The 16,637-nt window shown below is 47.1% G+C and overlaps 1 protein-coding gene across 2 annotated transcripts; it reads left to right on the top strand.

Annotated features, from left to right (window-relative positions):
- The first annotated feature begins 6,491 nt into the window (after window positions 1-6,491).
- Window positions 6,492-16,239, top strand: LOC133928640 (lactoylglutathione lyase GLX1-like). Of its 2 annotated transcripts, XM_062375058.1 has the most exons (9): window positions 6,496-6,664; window positions 6,746-6,971; window positions 7,041-7,165; window positions 7,273-7,337; window positions 11,965-12,177; window positions 12,273-12,320; window positions 14,122-14,229; window positions 14,338-14,478; window positions 15,912-16,239. In XM_062375058.1, exons 1-9 carry the CDS (start codon window positions 6,565-6,567, stop codon window positions 15,954-15,956), a joined length of 1,071 nt encoding a protein of 356 aa, XP_062231042.1. In that variant the 5' UTR covers window positions 6,496-6,564; the 3' UTR covers window positions 15,957-16,239. The 2 variants fall into 2 exon arrangements, 1 of the variants encoding a protein (XP_062231042.1); XR_009911466.1 differs by lacking the exon at window positions 15,912-16,239 and having other exon boundaries at window positions 6,492-6,664; window positions 13,453-14,229; window positions 14,338-14,383.
- The last annotated feature ends 398 nt before the right edge of the window (window positions 16,240-16,637 follow it).

Genomic DNA, 16,637 nt, shown 5'->3' with positions numbered 1-16,637 from the left:
GGTTACTGAGAGAGTCATCAGGCCTCAGGAAAAATTTACCAAAAGGGAAGAACCAGTCGTACTTTGCCTACAATGAAGTGACTGGTATTAAATGCCTAGGCTAGTGGATGCTGCTCTAACACCCCAACACGATGGTACCTATCCTGACACCCCTAACGGTGTGGCGTCGGGCCGTAATTGGTGATTGGCTCGCCCCCTTCAGGGGGCAGGCACCACGATAGTTACTACAGTGGATATTTATCTCCCAAGAAGAGTAGACAGTAGTTATCCGGGATAAGGCCCAGTGATTCGATCAAATCCTAGATATTTGTACATTGTGATAACTTGTACGCCAAGCTACGCATGGCCCTATAAATAGGAGCCCTGGTCGCCTGGGCAAGAGGAGGGTGAGATGACAGAAAGATAGAAAGGTGAAAAAACACCAAGTCACGCTGTGATACTCCCCCATGTCGATCCATTTTTTCTATCATCAATAAATTTATGGTGTTCCTTCCTCTTAAACTTCATCTCCAAGCTTGAGTCTCCTCCTTAAAAGAAACTCTCGCCGTACTTGCTGGAGCAAGACGAACTCTTGCTCCAATAGCGTATCGTCCATGGGGACTCGAACACCGAAGTGCTAAGAGAGGTAGGATTTCACCTAAGAAAAAGATCACCAAGGCTGCATCGGCAGTAGCCGACCCCCCAGTCACGCCTTCGCGGCAGTCCAGCCGGCTATACATGGCCGGCACCAACAACGACCCCCCAACCAGGGGGAACGGGAACCTTACGGCCACCACCGACCCAGCCATAACTACAGCCGCATGCAACACCGATGAGTTCTCTACCCCAGAAACCCAGCAGCAGCAAGACGAGGCCCCCGCTGCGCCCCTAGGGGTTGCGGCCGGTGCTGCCGTCGGAAACACTACTCTGCCCGAGCGGCAATCACACTTGGCAGCACTCCTGGCGCAGATGGAGGAGCTATGGACGGCCCTACGGGTCGAGCAGGAAGGTGCCCACACCTTCGCAGTCGCTCGCGGGATGGCCGACATGTTTTTGACCCAAGCTCTACGAACAGGTAAGCCCCTCGGCGCAAGGACATGACCCGTTCGGTCCCCGGAGCCCTAGGGCCGGCGTCATGAGGACCCCTTGCAGGACCATGACTCTCCCCTTGCGGGCCGACCTACAGGCTACGCCCTTCCCAGAGGGTTTTCAGACCCCAAATTTGCCTAAATTTAAAGGTGATTCAGACCCCGACGAGTTCACCCGATCCTACGCCCTAGCCATAGAGGCCAGTGGGGGCGGACCGACCACCATGGCTAAATGCTTCCCCCTCGCCCTAGAAGGGGTGGCCATACGCTGGTTCTGGGCGCTGGACCCTGGCACCATTCACACCTGGTCCCAACTCCGAGATCTCTTCCACAGCAACTTCCAGGGCACCTTCATCGAACCAGTAACCTCTGGTAGCCTGTTCACTATTAGGCAAGGGCCAGATGAAACCCTCCAGGACTACTTTCGAAGGTTCTCCCAGACCAGAGCCCAGATTAGGGGCATATCAGACTCTTCGGTCATCTATGCCACAACCCAGGGCCTGGTCGAAGGCCCCCTGTATGATCGACTAAACCGGTGCCCAATACGCACGGTAGAAGTCCTCATGAGCAAGTTTGAGGAATATGCGCGGCAGAGAAGGAAAAGCTCCCTCGGAGGCGCTCATAAGCTGGCGAAGCTTCCCATGCCAGTACCGAGAGACCACACTCGCAGGCCAGATCGTCACATGCCCCAGCTCCCCTAACAAAAAGGAGCTTCGAGGAGGCCCTTACCGTCGGGTCCCAAAGGGGGCGGCAACAGCAACACCGAAACATCAGCAATATCAGCCCAAGTCGCGGGGCTCCGAACCAAAACCACCCTAGGGGACGCGGCCGAGAACGCTCCGGAGGCCTCCTAGAGCAAAGCCACGGCCCAAACTAGCATTCCGAGGAAGAATCCTAGTGCACTCTACACGGCGCGGGACGAGAGCACAATCCTGATAACTGTCGAACCCTCACCACCTTCCGAGAGGAGTACCTCGGGAGGCAGGCGGCCCTCGCCTCCAACGGTGGGGCCCCCAAGGGGCAGTCCAAAGATCGCAAGCTACCGGCCAACTGACGGGTAGACCACCTAGCCCCACAAAATCCTCCGCAACTGGCCCTACCTTCACCACCCCAGTCATCCATAGAATCGCATGGTGACGAAAGAGCGTAGGGCAAACAGATCATCCTCGCCATTACTGGCGGAGGGAGCTTCAGAGGCACTTCAAAACGACAGCGGCGAGACTACGCCCGCAGGGTGCACCACATCGGAGCAACTAGCATCCACCGATAAGCCCCCAACTGGGTCGACGCCCCTGTAATATTCACCATCAACGACTCCAAAGGGGTAAAATTTCCCCACTCTGATGCCCTGGTCCTCTCAGCCAATATCGCCAAAGTCGAGGTCCAAAGAATACTGGTCAACAGAGGTAGCTTAGTGGACCTCCTATTCATGCATGCCTTCGACCAGCTCCGAATTCCGCGAAGTCGGCTCTCACCAAGCAGCAGACCCCTCCAGGGATTCAATGGAGCCCCCCTCAACGCCCTAGGACAGAGAGAACTCCCGGTCATCTTTAGCTAGGGCTCTAAATCACGATCCGAGGTTATCACCTTTGACGTCGTGGACGTACCATACGCCTACAATACCATCCTAGGACGGGGGACCCTGAACAGATTCGGAGCTGTACCCCATCACAATTACCTCTGCCTGAAAATACCCGGACCCCAAGGACTAATAACCATCCACGGCGACCAAGACCTAGCTAGACGCATCGAGTATGGATACCCTGCTCCGCTCCCTAGTCTCCATATCCACACTGACATGGGAGGACTCGAAAGATCCTCCGTCAGCGCATCCCGAGCACCGCTGCCCTCCGAGGCCACAGCCAGAAGGGGACATAAAGCTAGTCCCTATACACCAAGACCAACCCGATCGGACCTTCCAAATAGGGGCAGACCTCACCTCCGGGCAAGAAACCCAACTTCTGGCTGTCTTACAGAGTAACCTCGACATCTTCGCATGGTCCTCATAGGACATCCCAAGAGTCAACCGCAGCATCATCGAGCACTCGCTCCAGGTCAACCCGAAGGCAAGGCCCGTATGTCAGGGGCTTCGCAAGCTCTCCCCGGAGCGGGTAGAAGTCGCGAAAGAAGAAGTCCAGAAGCTGCTGAAAGCCGGTGTTATCCGAGAGGTTATCCACTCTGATTGGCTCTCCAACACCGTCCTGGTCAAAAAACATAGCGGAAAATAACGTATGTGCATCGATTTCACATCATTAAACAAAGTATGCCCCCGGGATCCGTATCCTCTCCCCCGCATCGACCAGCTGGTGGATTCTACTACCGGTTGCGAAATGCTAAGCTTTCTGGACGCCTACTCCGGATACCACCAGGTGTGGATGGCAACGGAGGATGAGAACAAGACCAACTTTATTACCCCCTTTGGAGTATACTGCTACGTCCGGGTGCCCTTTAGAAAAGGGTTGCTCTGGGCAATCCCCCTCCTGCTACACATAGGGAGCAACTTCCCCCTCTAGGTGGCGAGCGCACGCGCCATCCTTTCGCCTGCCAGGCCGAAATCATGGGGGAGCGAAACTGACTCCCTTGCCCCCCTAACGACAAGACGACACGCGTCCCACGCTCCGTCAGATAGGGCAGGACTACACCTCTCCTCAGGGCGCATTCAATGCCCCCTGTCGCCAACGTCATCCAACATGTCGTTCCATCACCTGGGTCAAATCGTCCTGGGCAAACCAAGCGATTCTCGAACCACGAGCCATCAACCACAAGCCAGGGACCGCTGGGGGCCCTGATCTGAAGAAACCGTAGGCCCGACCGCTCCGTTGGCCGCCCCCGCAAGGGGCTACTGTTGGGGGTCGTTATTAAGGACTCCCGACTGCCCCTTGACTTAATTAGCTCAGCCTCCCAATGGCTGAGCTTGTCTCCGCCTTCCAAAGCCCCGGCCTTCCGGAGCCCAGCCTCCCGAAGGTTCAGTCTCTGAGGCTTCGGCCTCCCGAAGCCTCCCCCTTCCGAAGCCCCGGCCTTTCGGAGCTCAGCCTCCCAAAGGCCTGGTCCTTGAGGCTTCAGCCTCCCACTGCCCGAGCTGGTTTCCCGGAGGTTACTGGGTGAGTCATCAGGCCTCAGAAAAAATTTGCCAAAAGGGAAGAACTAGTCATACTTTGCCTGCGAGGAAGTGACTGGCATTAAATGCCTAGGCTAGTGGACACCGCTCTGACACCCCAGCACGATGGTACCTATCCTGACACCCCTGGCGGTGCGGGGCTGAGCCGCAATTGACGACCGGCTCGCCCCCTTCAGGGGACAGGCACCACGATAGTTACTACGTTGGATATTTATCTCCCAAAAAAGGTAGAAAGTAGTTATCCGAAATAAGACCCAGTGATTCGATCAGATCCTAGATATTTGTACATTGTGACAACTTATACGCCAAGCTACGCATGACCCTATAAATAGGAGCCTTGGTCGCCTAGGCAAGAGGAGGGTGAGACGACAGCAAGACACAGAGATGGAAAAGCACCAAGTCATGCTATGATACTCCCCCCAGATCGATCCATTTTTCTACCATCAATACATTCGTAGTGTTCCTTCCTCTTAAACTTCGTCTCCAAGCTTGAGTCTCCTCCTTAGAAGAAACTCTCGCCGTACTTGCTAGGGCAAGACGAACTCTTGCTCCAACACTAATCTTCGACATATTCAAACCTTCATATACATATTATTTTCTCACAAGTTACTGAGTACGATATATGCTCACACTTACTATAATCAAACTAACTCAGTTGGAGAAGATGCTAGAGAGTTTAAGGAGGATGGATCATTCTAAGTTGTTTTCTACGTCGGATTGCGTGTGGAGTCGTCGTGAAGGATAAAGTCGATGTAGTTTCGCTGCGGTTTTATTTAGATCTTAGCCCTCGATGGTCACCTTTGTAAGACGAATAAATACAATTAAATTGGATATTGTAATAACTATCATCTATGAAGTCACTATGTATTGAAATTGATTTTTGGACTGAGCACATAGATGAGATTGATCGGTTTCTTGTCCGGTCTCGACATGCCCATTATTAGTATTTTTAGTTTCAGCCCGTGTGGCATAAATGTTCTGGTGTGGTGTGCTTAATTTTATCTTGATAATTTAAATAGGTTCAAGTCACTTTATAAACTTATTCTAAACATAGTATCCGTGTTAACTCTTTTACACGAAACGAGAAAAAAATATATGAGATATTCTCTGCATGCATCTGCGGGCTCGCTACACGTGGGTATTGGACTTTAAGAGAATTTTAGAGATGAGGTATTAAATATAACACACCTTTTGAAACAAGGAGGCGACAGGTTGATAGCTCGGGGTCCAAGGCCTCGGACAGAGAACTTAGTTGTGTACGACTCCAGCAGATGTACGTCCGTAAACAATAATCTTTAGCTCTAAGCATGAAGCGATACTATCTTAATATTTCTCCTCTATAAATATAAAAAATTATAAATTATAAAACTCATATAAATTTTAAAAAATATACTCTAATAATTAAAGCTAGCTCTAACTATTAGAGCTACTCTTAGAAAATCTCATGCAATTAAAAAAACTTAGCACTCGACGTTTATATCCTTATAAAAGAATAAAAAAAATCAAACATCAGCCATCGGACAGACCAAAAATTTAAAAGTAAATTTTATAGGATCATGTTCAGAAAGATTCTCGTAACAGCTTATCCATGTTATCCATCCTGTGATGACTAAAGAGGAGAAAGAAAATAAACACGTATCATCATAAAAGAGAAAATCTTTTGTAGAATCGGCTTTTATAGGATTTGCTTCTAAAAACCCGCATAACCCAAAAGCAACAGCCTCACCTCTCGCCACGCTGGCCCCACCTCAGTGCCCCTCATGTGATGCAACCTGCGGCCCGGACCAGAGATGGCCAAATAGGCTAGTCAGATCGGCCCGGCTCGACACGGCCCGGCCCGGTAGGCCTGGATACTGTAACGGGCTGTGCCGTGCCGGCCTGCGTGCCGCGTCTTTGGCCTACGGCACGAACTGTGAAGCACAGTACTGTACCGGACCAGCTCGAACACGGTTGTGACACGACGGGCCTTGCCGGGCCGCTGAGCGGTAGGGCCGAGGGTGGGGCGACGCGACCGGGTAGGTTGGATGTGACCGGGTGACGGGGCGAGGTCGACGAGCGAGGTAGGGCGGGAGGCGAGGGGCGAATAACTGGTGCGAAGCAAGGTGGGCAGTGCTCGTGCCGTCCGATCTAAACCCGACTATACTGTACCGACCCACTGTATCGAGATATCAGTTCAAACACGACCCAACTAACCCTACCGTGTCAGTCCAACCCGTCCTTACGGTACCTTAGCCGTACCTAAACCGTGTCGTGCCTCGGACGGGCCGGCCCAGTAGACACCTTGAGCCCGGGCGGGAGCGCAACGCAGGTTAGAGCCAGAGCGAGCGGCCTACCCTCCTGCCCTCCTCGACCTCCCCAAATCCTGACCCTGTCGCGACGATGGCCCGCCTCCTCCTCCCCCTCCCCTTCGCCGCCGCCACCGCCTCCGCCTCCTCGCTCCACCTCGCCGCCTCCCGCCTGCGCATCCCCGCCGTCTCCGGTACGCGACTCGTCCCTCTCCGTCTTGGGTAGTGAGGCTTCCGTTGTGACGTTTCTTGGTTCCTGTTCCACGTTGTTCCAGTCGCGCGGCGCGAGGGACTCTTCGGGGGAAGGGTGGAAGGAGGAGTGAGGGCTCCCGCGAGTCTGGCGAGGAGGGAGCTGAGCGCCGGCGCGGAGGCCGGCGGCGGCTCGGCGGCGCAGGTGGGCGCGGTGGTCGGGCCGGGGGAGGCCATGGAGTGGGTCAAGAAGGACCGCAGGCGCCTTCTTCATGTCGTCTACCGCGTTGGCGACCTAGACAAGACGATCAAGTACAACCCCCTTGTCTGTCACGGGGCTCACTGCTGTTCTCAATCTTGAATGGGATTATCTCTCTGCAGATTTTACACGGAATGCCTGGGGATGAAGCTGCTGCGGAAGCGGGACATACCGGAGGAGAGGTACACCAATGCTTTTTTGGGATACGGGCCTGAGGACTCGCATTTTGTTGTGGAGCTCACTTACAGTAAGCTTCTTGGCTCAAAATGCCTTTGTCATATCTCTATCCTTCAGATATTGTATTCTATCTGTTGTGATTAACATGCCAAAATCCTGGGCTACTTTTGTTGGCAGATTATGGTGTGGAAAGCTATAACATTGGGATTGGTTTTGGCCATTTTGGGATTGCAGTGGAGGATGTAAGCTTTCTATATGTATCGACATTCTTTGTTGTAGTTGCCGATATTCTGCACTGTGATGATGTAGTGTAATGTTATTATTTCTGCTTTCTTAAGTCGGGCATGTTGCATATGGGATTATGGACGGTTCATATAATGCTTGGTTGGAAACTGGAAAGGGATTGATCTCAAGTTCATAGCTGCCACAAGCTCATGCACCAAATGCAAGATTTATATTTGTTGCCTTGTAAGAAAATAGTAAAGCTCCATTTGGTTAAGGAGTATCTAGCTAGCTCGCATTCTCATTGTAGACTCAAACCCATCTAGACATAATCAAAGAGTTCTCCCAATATTGTTTACTTAACTAGCTTTGTTTTTACTCGTATCTGACACATAACATAGGCTTGGTTGGAGATGCTTGTACACCCCTATACAGCTTTTTTAGTGCCAACTGGATTTTGGCAGGACCAGTCCTTATCTCAGTACCCACAAAATGGATTTTAATTCCTTCTGCATCAAAGGACTTTATAAAAGTTGAATAGGACAACATGCGATGCTTTCACAAATAAAAGGTTTTAATTGGCTACTGGAATGCTTGTAGTTCAGTGCATAAATCGAAATAAGCTTATAAATTAGATTAAGCATAGAGGGAGTATAATCTTCCGTATTTTTGTTGTAACAGATGTGCATTCTTAACATCCATTTGAGAGATAATCCAGGAACGAGTAGTAGCCATTGCAATCAGAGTACAAACTGTGGTCATGTGAGCAACAGGAGCAAACGTCTTATCATAATCTCATCCTTGAGTCTACTGAAAACCTCTGGCAACAAGACGAGCTTTGCATCTCTCAACTAAACCATCTGACTTGGTTTTAATTTTGAACACCCATGCGTGCAATCTCGAAAAACAGGTTGTTTGGTTAGCTGCATTTCCTGTTGGTGCTTGTGTCCACAGGTGCAAAAATATGCCAGCATCCTAGCTAGAGAGCGAAGCTTGAATCGAGCTTTGTCTTCACAGCGCGAGTTCGCTGGGGGCAGGCGCACGAGAAGAGGGCGATAGCGTCAGCATCAGTGGGTCATCATGAAGCTCAGGAAGGCGGCAGATAGATCGAAGCGACTCCACGGTGCGTTGCAGGGGCAGCCGATGGTTCGAGCGGACTCTTGTGACCTCCCGGATGGTGTCCTCTAGCGGCAGAGCGATGACATGCGGCGCCGGAGGAGAAGGTGCAATGGCGCTAGCTTTTCTCTGTGCATCGGAGCAGAAACCAATGCTCGGGTGGCTCCGTTGTGTCTTGGAGATGGTGAGGCCGGGATGTATCGATCGGAGGTTCACTAGAGAGACGGGTCGACAGAGAGGGGTGGTGGCGGTGCCAGAGGAGATGGATGGCAGCCTGCTACGATTGAGCATAGCGGAGGGCGAGTGAGGTACTGTAGATGCTCATGGCGAAAGGGTGCAACGAGTTGCTCACCGAACTTTGAGATCGGACGTGCGCGGCGGCGGCGGTTTCTGCCAGAGACGAAGGGGACGACGATGGCGCTACTTCGTCTGACTTGCATGCCGCCATGAACTCTCGTGTTTGCCGCGGTTGTTTTGTTTTGCTGATTAGATTGAGCTCCGACCGGCGCTTGCGCCGTGGCTGTGCGAGTGTGCGTGCTTCGGGCGACCGCCATGCTATCGTCGTGCAACCAATCATAACTTTAGCCCATTCAACCTCTCATACAGTCTCAGATTCGGTTAACCAAACAAAAACTCAGCTCAGCCTGTCAAAATAGATACAACCAACTAAACACTTTTCTTTTTAAACAAATATGACTCCACTCAGTCTGCTTCCCCTTAGTCTGCATATACGATACAACTCTAGATAATCTCATCTGGCGAACCAAACACACCCTAAGGGAACGAGATCACAAGTGCATGTATGATCAAGTGCAGTAAGCTTCTCAAACATAGCAGATTGTCATTTAGGAACACTAGATGCCTCCTGATAAGTGGATGGCTCCTTACAACAACATCACTTGCACGTGGAAAACCCCACCTGTCAGGAACCTCAATTGTAGTACGATCATGTAGATTATATCGGTGACTAGCAAATGACTCATTAATAACATCAGAATCATCAGACATAGGAGCGTCAGGACTGGTCGGAGAAGTAAGATTAGACAGAGGATGATCAGAATGAACTATGGTGCTACGAGTATAGATATGTGTGATAGGTGGAATATATGATAGATGAGCTAAAGTCGTGTAAGAAGTGGGTGTGATGGAAGGAGAGAGATCAGAAGATGGAGGAGCTAAAGTTGTATCAGAAGTGGGCGTGATGGAAGGGGAGATATGAGGTCAAGGAGCAAAAGCCAGATCAAAAGTGGGTGTAATGGGAGGAGTAGGTGTAGGGGTAAGAGATGGAATAGGGGTATCATTACCAGATGAAAGTGGAGGAAGGCATAAAAAAGGAAGTTGCCTCTGTGAAAGAAGATGAGGATTGAGTGGAAGGACTATAAAAGAAAGGATGGTCGTCAACAAAAGTCACATCACGAGAAATACACATGCGACGAGAGGAAGGATCATAACAACAACGATAACCCTCATGCTCAGGACTATACCTCAGAAAAACACACTCAACTGACTGGACAGTTAACTTGATCCTCTCACGAGGTGTGACCAAGACATAGCATGTGCAACCAAAAACTAAAGTTGTACCTGCTTGTCAAGTTTGTTGCCCTTACAATGAAAGCCAAAATGATCAAGATGTCCCTAATGAATCAAGGTGGATAAACGAGATCCACACATATGGTCAAGATGATGATGCTACTTGGCGAAAGATGAAGCTGATGAGACATAGCTGATGACATGCGAGCAGTGCCAATAGAAGAATAAAGGCGCAAAGTGTCCAAAACGTAGAGGTTAGAAGAATCTCTACGGCGATGGACAGTCTCAATCACACTCCCACTTTGACGATCCTGAATAAAGCAAGATGAATCATCAAATCCAACAAAACAGTTCAGATCAGCTATTTGACCCACTAATAGAAGATTCGTAGATAGCTAAGGTACACACAAAACATTAAGTACATAAAATTGAGAAGAATGAAGGGCACTTTGATGAGTAATATGACAAGATGTACCATTAGCCGTGTGAATAGAAGTATCATCAGCGACTGGCTTACAGGCAACCAACTGAGACTTGTCAGACATCACATGGAAAGAAGCCCCTGAATCTAAAATCCAAGACTGATGAGCAATGTCATGTGAGGCGGCAGCTACTGGCACGGATCCACTAGTACGAATCTCACCATCAAGCTTGAGATCAATAGCAATGACATTGGTTGGCTGTGACATGTTGAATGCAAAGACGGTTTACCTTAGCAGTACAATGGTAGAGGAGTCACCAACACCAGACAATATGAATAGCAGAAAAACAGCACCAAAAAAAAGAGTTGCAGCAACAGAACACTTCTTGTGCAACAGATCAACAGAACAGCTACAACAGCAGCAGAATCACCACTCGTAGCAGAGAAAACACCAGCAACTGCATGACAAAACCCAGGAGCAGCAGTCTCTGCAAGCACAAGTGTGTAGCAACTGAGCAGCTACAGAACAATTGGTGCAAAGGAGAGGATGGTGGGTCAGCAGGTGGAGACAATCCATACAGGCGACAAGCAGGTCGATCTACTCGACGGTGATTTGCAACGAGCTGATGCAGTGGAGGGAAAATCCACGATGGGTGGATCAGCGTCAAGGATGGCTGCCTGCATGACGGTCGAAGGCAGGATGACGACGGATTGATGGCGCTGCGGTGCAGAGACGAGGCAACAGCAGGCCGCGACAGAGATGACAGAGCTACGTTGGGTAGCTCTGGTATCCGCAATGGGCGGGCAGCGACGGGCGGACGAAGGACAGCTGCAATGGCTGTCGGATGTGCGCCGACAGGGACAGTCATGACTGGCAGCCACAATGCACGATAGCCGCGATGGCGGCAAGATCCGCGACGTGCGGACCGTGACGGGGGCAACGAAGGGCGGAATTGCGACGTCGGGCGGAGAGCACATGACGACGCTGGATGTTGATGGCGACTAGGAGCCACAATGCACGACAGCCACGACAAGGGTGGCCGCTACGATGGAGGCGCGATGGCGGCAGGATCCGCAACGTGCGGACTGTGACAAAGGGCAACGAAGGGCGGAACCACGACGGCGGATGGAGAGCATGGGATGGCACTGGATGTGGACGGCGGATGGGCAATGAAAAAAATTGGTCGGGATTAGCTAACCGCTAACCCTAGGCTCTGATGCCATACTACGAGCCTTGGGGATATGGGAAGATAAGCAATTTATTTTAGTCTTGATGTCAATATATATACAACATATGGGCCTAGATACATGGACCTCCTAGATATATCCTTGACAGTTCATACAGAGGACAAAGTCCACACGTCTAAATGTAAAATCTTCTATGCAGTTTATACAACATGAAACCTCTGTATAATATACTCATATCCTTTACTTAAAGCTAGTCATGATGTACACACCAAATTAGTACTAAAAATTGAACATGTTATTCGTTGGCAATATATTTCATTATTTGTTTTACCGTTTCATACATGAATATGAACTGGTTTGGCAACTTGAGTTTCAATGCTAGAAAATTGCAGGTTGCAAAAACAGTGGATCTTATTAAAGCCAAGGGAGGAACAGTAACAAGGGAGCCAGGTCCTGTAAAAGGTGGGAAATCAGTAATTGCCTTTATCGAAGATCCTGACGGTTACAAGTTTGAGCTTATAGAAAGAGGTCCTACCCCTGAGCCTTTGTGCCAGGTAATGCTTCGAGTGGGAGATCTTGATCGTGCTATCAATTTCTATGAGAAGGTAACTGATCGACATGAACTCGAACTGATATTGAAGTTTGCTACTTTCCTAATTTTTCTAATGAGTCATCAACCCATCCTGTAATATTTACTAAGGCATTTGGCATGGAACTTCTTCGCAAGCGAGACAATCCTCAGTACAAGGTTGGCACCTTTCATAACCACCCTGTGAATGCAGCTCACCAATTTTTGTTGATAAGGTTCTTATGCGATGTGTGCTGATTTGAAAGAGGAATACAAACATGCATACTTCTTCAAAAGTACCAGAAAACATCCTATATTTAGATGAATTCCTTGTATTTTATGCTTATTTTTGCACAGTACCATTTCTTACTGTTATATATTTCAAAAGTTAAGTTGTGGTTTCTGCACTAGGTTTAGGCTTGCACTATAAGCATGATTGTGATAAATTAAGATTACAAATCTGTATTGTTTAACTATTGTACAAGGAATGGTTGATGATGACTAATACTATAAACTATTGTAAGTTTGATGCTTGGGGCTATTTTTTTCTCTACTTCATTCTTCTGGTATAAGCAACCCTTTGATTGTTTTAGCACTCCCTATTTTCAAACATGTGGTATATTTTATGTTGCATGCGCATATGGTGTTCTTTCTCAAGCTTTACATTGTAGGGACTATCAATGTTGCCTTATGCTGTTTTTGTCCCACTGTTTGCATTCCTTACATAACTTTAAAGTTTTTAACATGGAAGCTAAATGAACATCTTTGACACAATTGATATCCCAGTTATATTTAGCCCAGCTTGGATGGAAGGAAAATGCTGTGATCTATACTATTAGAATTTTTTTGAGCTTGATACTATTAGAGTTCACATACTTGTTTACTTGTGCGTCCAGTAGTATGTTCTTGTTTTTCGAGTGACAGGAGAAGTTTTCAGATTTTCTTCTTTTCTAGGTTAGAGTGGTCATCTTGATAACTGTTAAATGATTTACAATGTCCAGTCCAACAATCTGTCACTACGAATGTAGTGTCTCTGCTTGTAAGTTTCAACAATTCATCTCAGAATTTATATTGAGTAGCCATGAATTTTACATGGGTTGGGTCTCCGTCTAACCGAGCTATTTTCTGTGAGGTTCTGGTGGGTCATGGATGGACCCAACAAACCATTGCTGAAACTTGGAATGCAATGAATTGAGGTGCCACACACTGTTCTTTTGGCAGCGAGCCAATGACGGCACTGTTCTTAATTCCTTTGTCGGCTGTGCTTCTGCAATTACTTGCGTTGACGTTCATGTTTTCGTTCCTCTTGGAGGTGGACTCAAGCAATGTGCGGTGGGGCTTCTCTGGCATTCGTGTGACTACCCTAGAACATGTCACTAGTGAAGCTATCGTGAAGCTACAGGCTGCCATTGATGGGATTGATTGTTTGGAGTCTTTGGACGATAACTTGAGGCTTGATGGAGCCGACTCTTGTTTATTGAGCCTTTCCTCGTAGTATTATTTTTGGACGTCACTGGTCAAAGCTAGGCTTCTAAAGTCGTTGATGGGCCTTTTACTAGAAACCATGCAACCCTTCAAAGCCACCCAGCCTAACATAACCTGCCTGCTAATACCTCCCCTCCCCAACCTGTTGGAAACTACCCCGATCCACCCATCCTGCTTCACCTGTGGTCTGGGCCAAAACCAGCCCAATCTGTGTAAACCCGGCTGTATACCACCCTCATAGTAATAAAGCCTAATAGCAACAAAGGACTTATGATGTTGCATATTGATTTTCAGCATGAAAGTTTCATTCATTCACAGTCTTCATGAGATATACCACGATGGTTATGTCTAGAAGCTTCCATCTCTGTTCTTAATATTTAGAAACCAAACTTTGCAGTCTTCATCCACTCGGCCATTTGCCATGGCATCCATGGCAACTATTTGTTTATGGAATTCACGACACTGTAAAAAGTAACTATTGTTATCTTTTCTTTAGTATACGATTGCAATGATGGGTTATGGTCCAGAAGACAAAAATGCTGTACTGGAGTTGACCTACAACTATGGGGTCACGGAATATGACAAGGGAAATGCTTATGCACAGGTATGTTTTCTTCCATTCAGATTTGAACCGCGCTGTGCCGTGCAATAATACAAGAATTGTTCCATTGGCATGTGCCTCTCACTAGGAGTTTGATTATTTTCCTTTCAGATTGCTATTAGTACTGATGATGTCTACAAGACTGCGGAAGTAGTTAGACTAAATGGTGGACAAATTACTCGTGAACCTGGTCCGTTACCTGGCATTAACACTAAGATAACCGCATGCACAGATCCAGATGGTTGGAAAACAGTACGTGCTATTCTTCTTGTTTTAGTGTCATAACTATCTTTGTTTTCTTCTCTTTTATGGGATTGGTAGGGACTGAGGAAATAGTATTTGTTATAAAAGATCATTTGTTCCTAGCTAGTTTCGACTGAGTGGTGTGGGTGCTAATTTCCAGCCAATTCCTGATGATCCAGTGAAAAAATAAATTGTGGGGTTTCCCCCAAAATATCTGTAAAAACAGGATAAACAAAACTGGATGAACACCCATTCTTCATGGCATTTGATAACATAAATTAAATAATATTGTGTAATGTCAAAAAAATGTGAAAGTTGCTTACAATCAAGTGGAATTATCATAAATTTGACCAAATTAACTTTTTCAGTTGTCTCCAAACTGAGCTTCAAAATTCGACCCCAGCAAGTAACCTAGGATTACCAGAGACTTGGATAAGCAGTATTTAACCATTAGTTGACTACTTGACTATGCTAACTACTTTACTGTCACAAAGCGACTTACAAACCTATGAAGCTTGTTACTGTAAATAGTTTGTTTTACATGGATTGGTAATTTATTGCATATAAAACATGATATTAATGTTATGCTGTGAATACTAGTGTTATGTGCGGAAGGCAATATAGCCACCCCAAGGAAAGGAAAGGGGCGGCGGCAGCAGCAGGGAAAGAATCGGATTAGGAGCTAAGTTTTCCTTTTGTTTAAAGGTTAAGTTTGGTAGAAAATAGATTTGATTTGGTTAGAGATAAGAATGAGTTAGTTTCCAATTGAGTTAGTTTCCAATTCAGCAGGAATCAAGTTAGGAAAGTAAGATCTGGAGTTGATTTAGGGTTGTAAGGTTCTCCCTATATAAAGAGAGGTGATCCTCATAATAAAGCAAGCAATTAGAATTCTATTTTCTCCCTCTATTTCCTCTCTTTCTCCCTCAGCCGACTCTCTCTTTTGGCTTGCTGCTGTCCGACAATATCACAATGGGGAGGCTGTGGCGAGATTGATCTCGCCCTCCTGTTGATCATATCTACAACCTCCACAATCTGCTACAATCCACCAGCCATAACATCTAGAGTGGTACCAGATATTCAAGTATTTAAGGATTGTTTGTTTTGGTTAACTCATCAATTATGTACACTGCATTATGATAGAACTAATGTGTTTCCATGTTATTGGTTGAATTTGGTTCAAAGTTATGCAACTTCAGTGTAATATATGGATTATTTTTAATTGCTGATTTCTCCACCTTAAAATAAGTTAATCGAATACTAGAAACATGTTATTCTGTGGTTACTTGTTCAAATTGATGTAACCCAGAATACATAATGAACATAGGTCTGTCAGATCCAAAAAAATATGTATATTAAATAAACACATTTTTGTTCTATTTCTTTTTGTTTTACTGAGAACCAGTGATTTCTGTCCATTTACTAAATTCATTTCCATCTTGCAGGTATTTGTCGATAACATAGATTTTCTCAAGGAGTTGGAAGAGTGACTTTTGCTGAATATCTCATCTTGGTACAGGTGTCAGAGGGCTTTTCCCCGAGTTGCATGCATGCATGGCCCTCAAAATCTTGTAAAACCCACCACCTCCAACTGAGCTTTGTAGATAGGTCGCTCATTCTACCGCGTCACAAAGAGTACTAGATTTACCTTCCAGAGTGATGTAGATGTACAACCCGTTTTTGTCAGTAAAATCGTATATACAATTTTCCACAGAAGATAGAAATATTGTCATTAATTATTCCTTTTCTCAATAACGTGCATTTTTGTGATTATCTGTTGCGAGTGTTATGTACTAGGGCTTGTTTTGGACGCAGAAGTTTCGACAGAAATGGTTCATGAAAAAAAAAAATCTTTCGTTTCAAGGTGGCCTAATAAGCATTGGTAAGGAATGTCACGAGTGAGGAGCACAAGAACATTTGGTTTGTGAAGCCGCGGCTGTTTTGGCAAGCTTGCCTGTTTTTTTTTTAATTTTTTTGCTCAATTTGCCATAAAAAATTTAAGCCGGCACTTTTTTCAGAACACGGACAAATTTGGCCCAGCACAACAGAGGCAACAACCAAACGCACCAATATTTAAGCTGCACAGCCCAGTCCTCCCTCGGTGGAGCAAGCCCAACCGAAAGAATAGCCTGGTTTCCACTGATTAAATATATTATCTTTCTATTAAAAAA

The sequence above is a fragment of the Phragmites australis genome, chromosome 9 (genome assembly GCF_958298935.1).
Source record: "Phragmites australis chromosome 9, lpPhrAust1.1, whole genome shotgun sequence".
In the NCBI taxonomy this organism is placed as follows: Eukaryota; Viridiplantae; Streptophyta; class Magnoliopsida; order Poales; family Poaceae; genus Phragmites; species Phragmites australis.
Note: the sequence above shows the minus strand (reverse complement) of the source record. Positions and strands in the feature narration are given on the sequence as shown.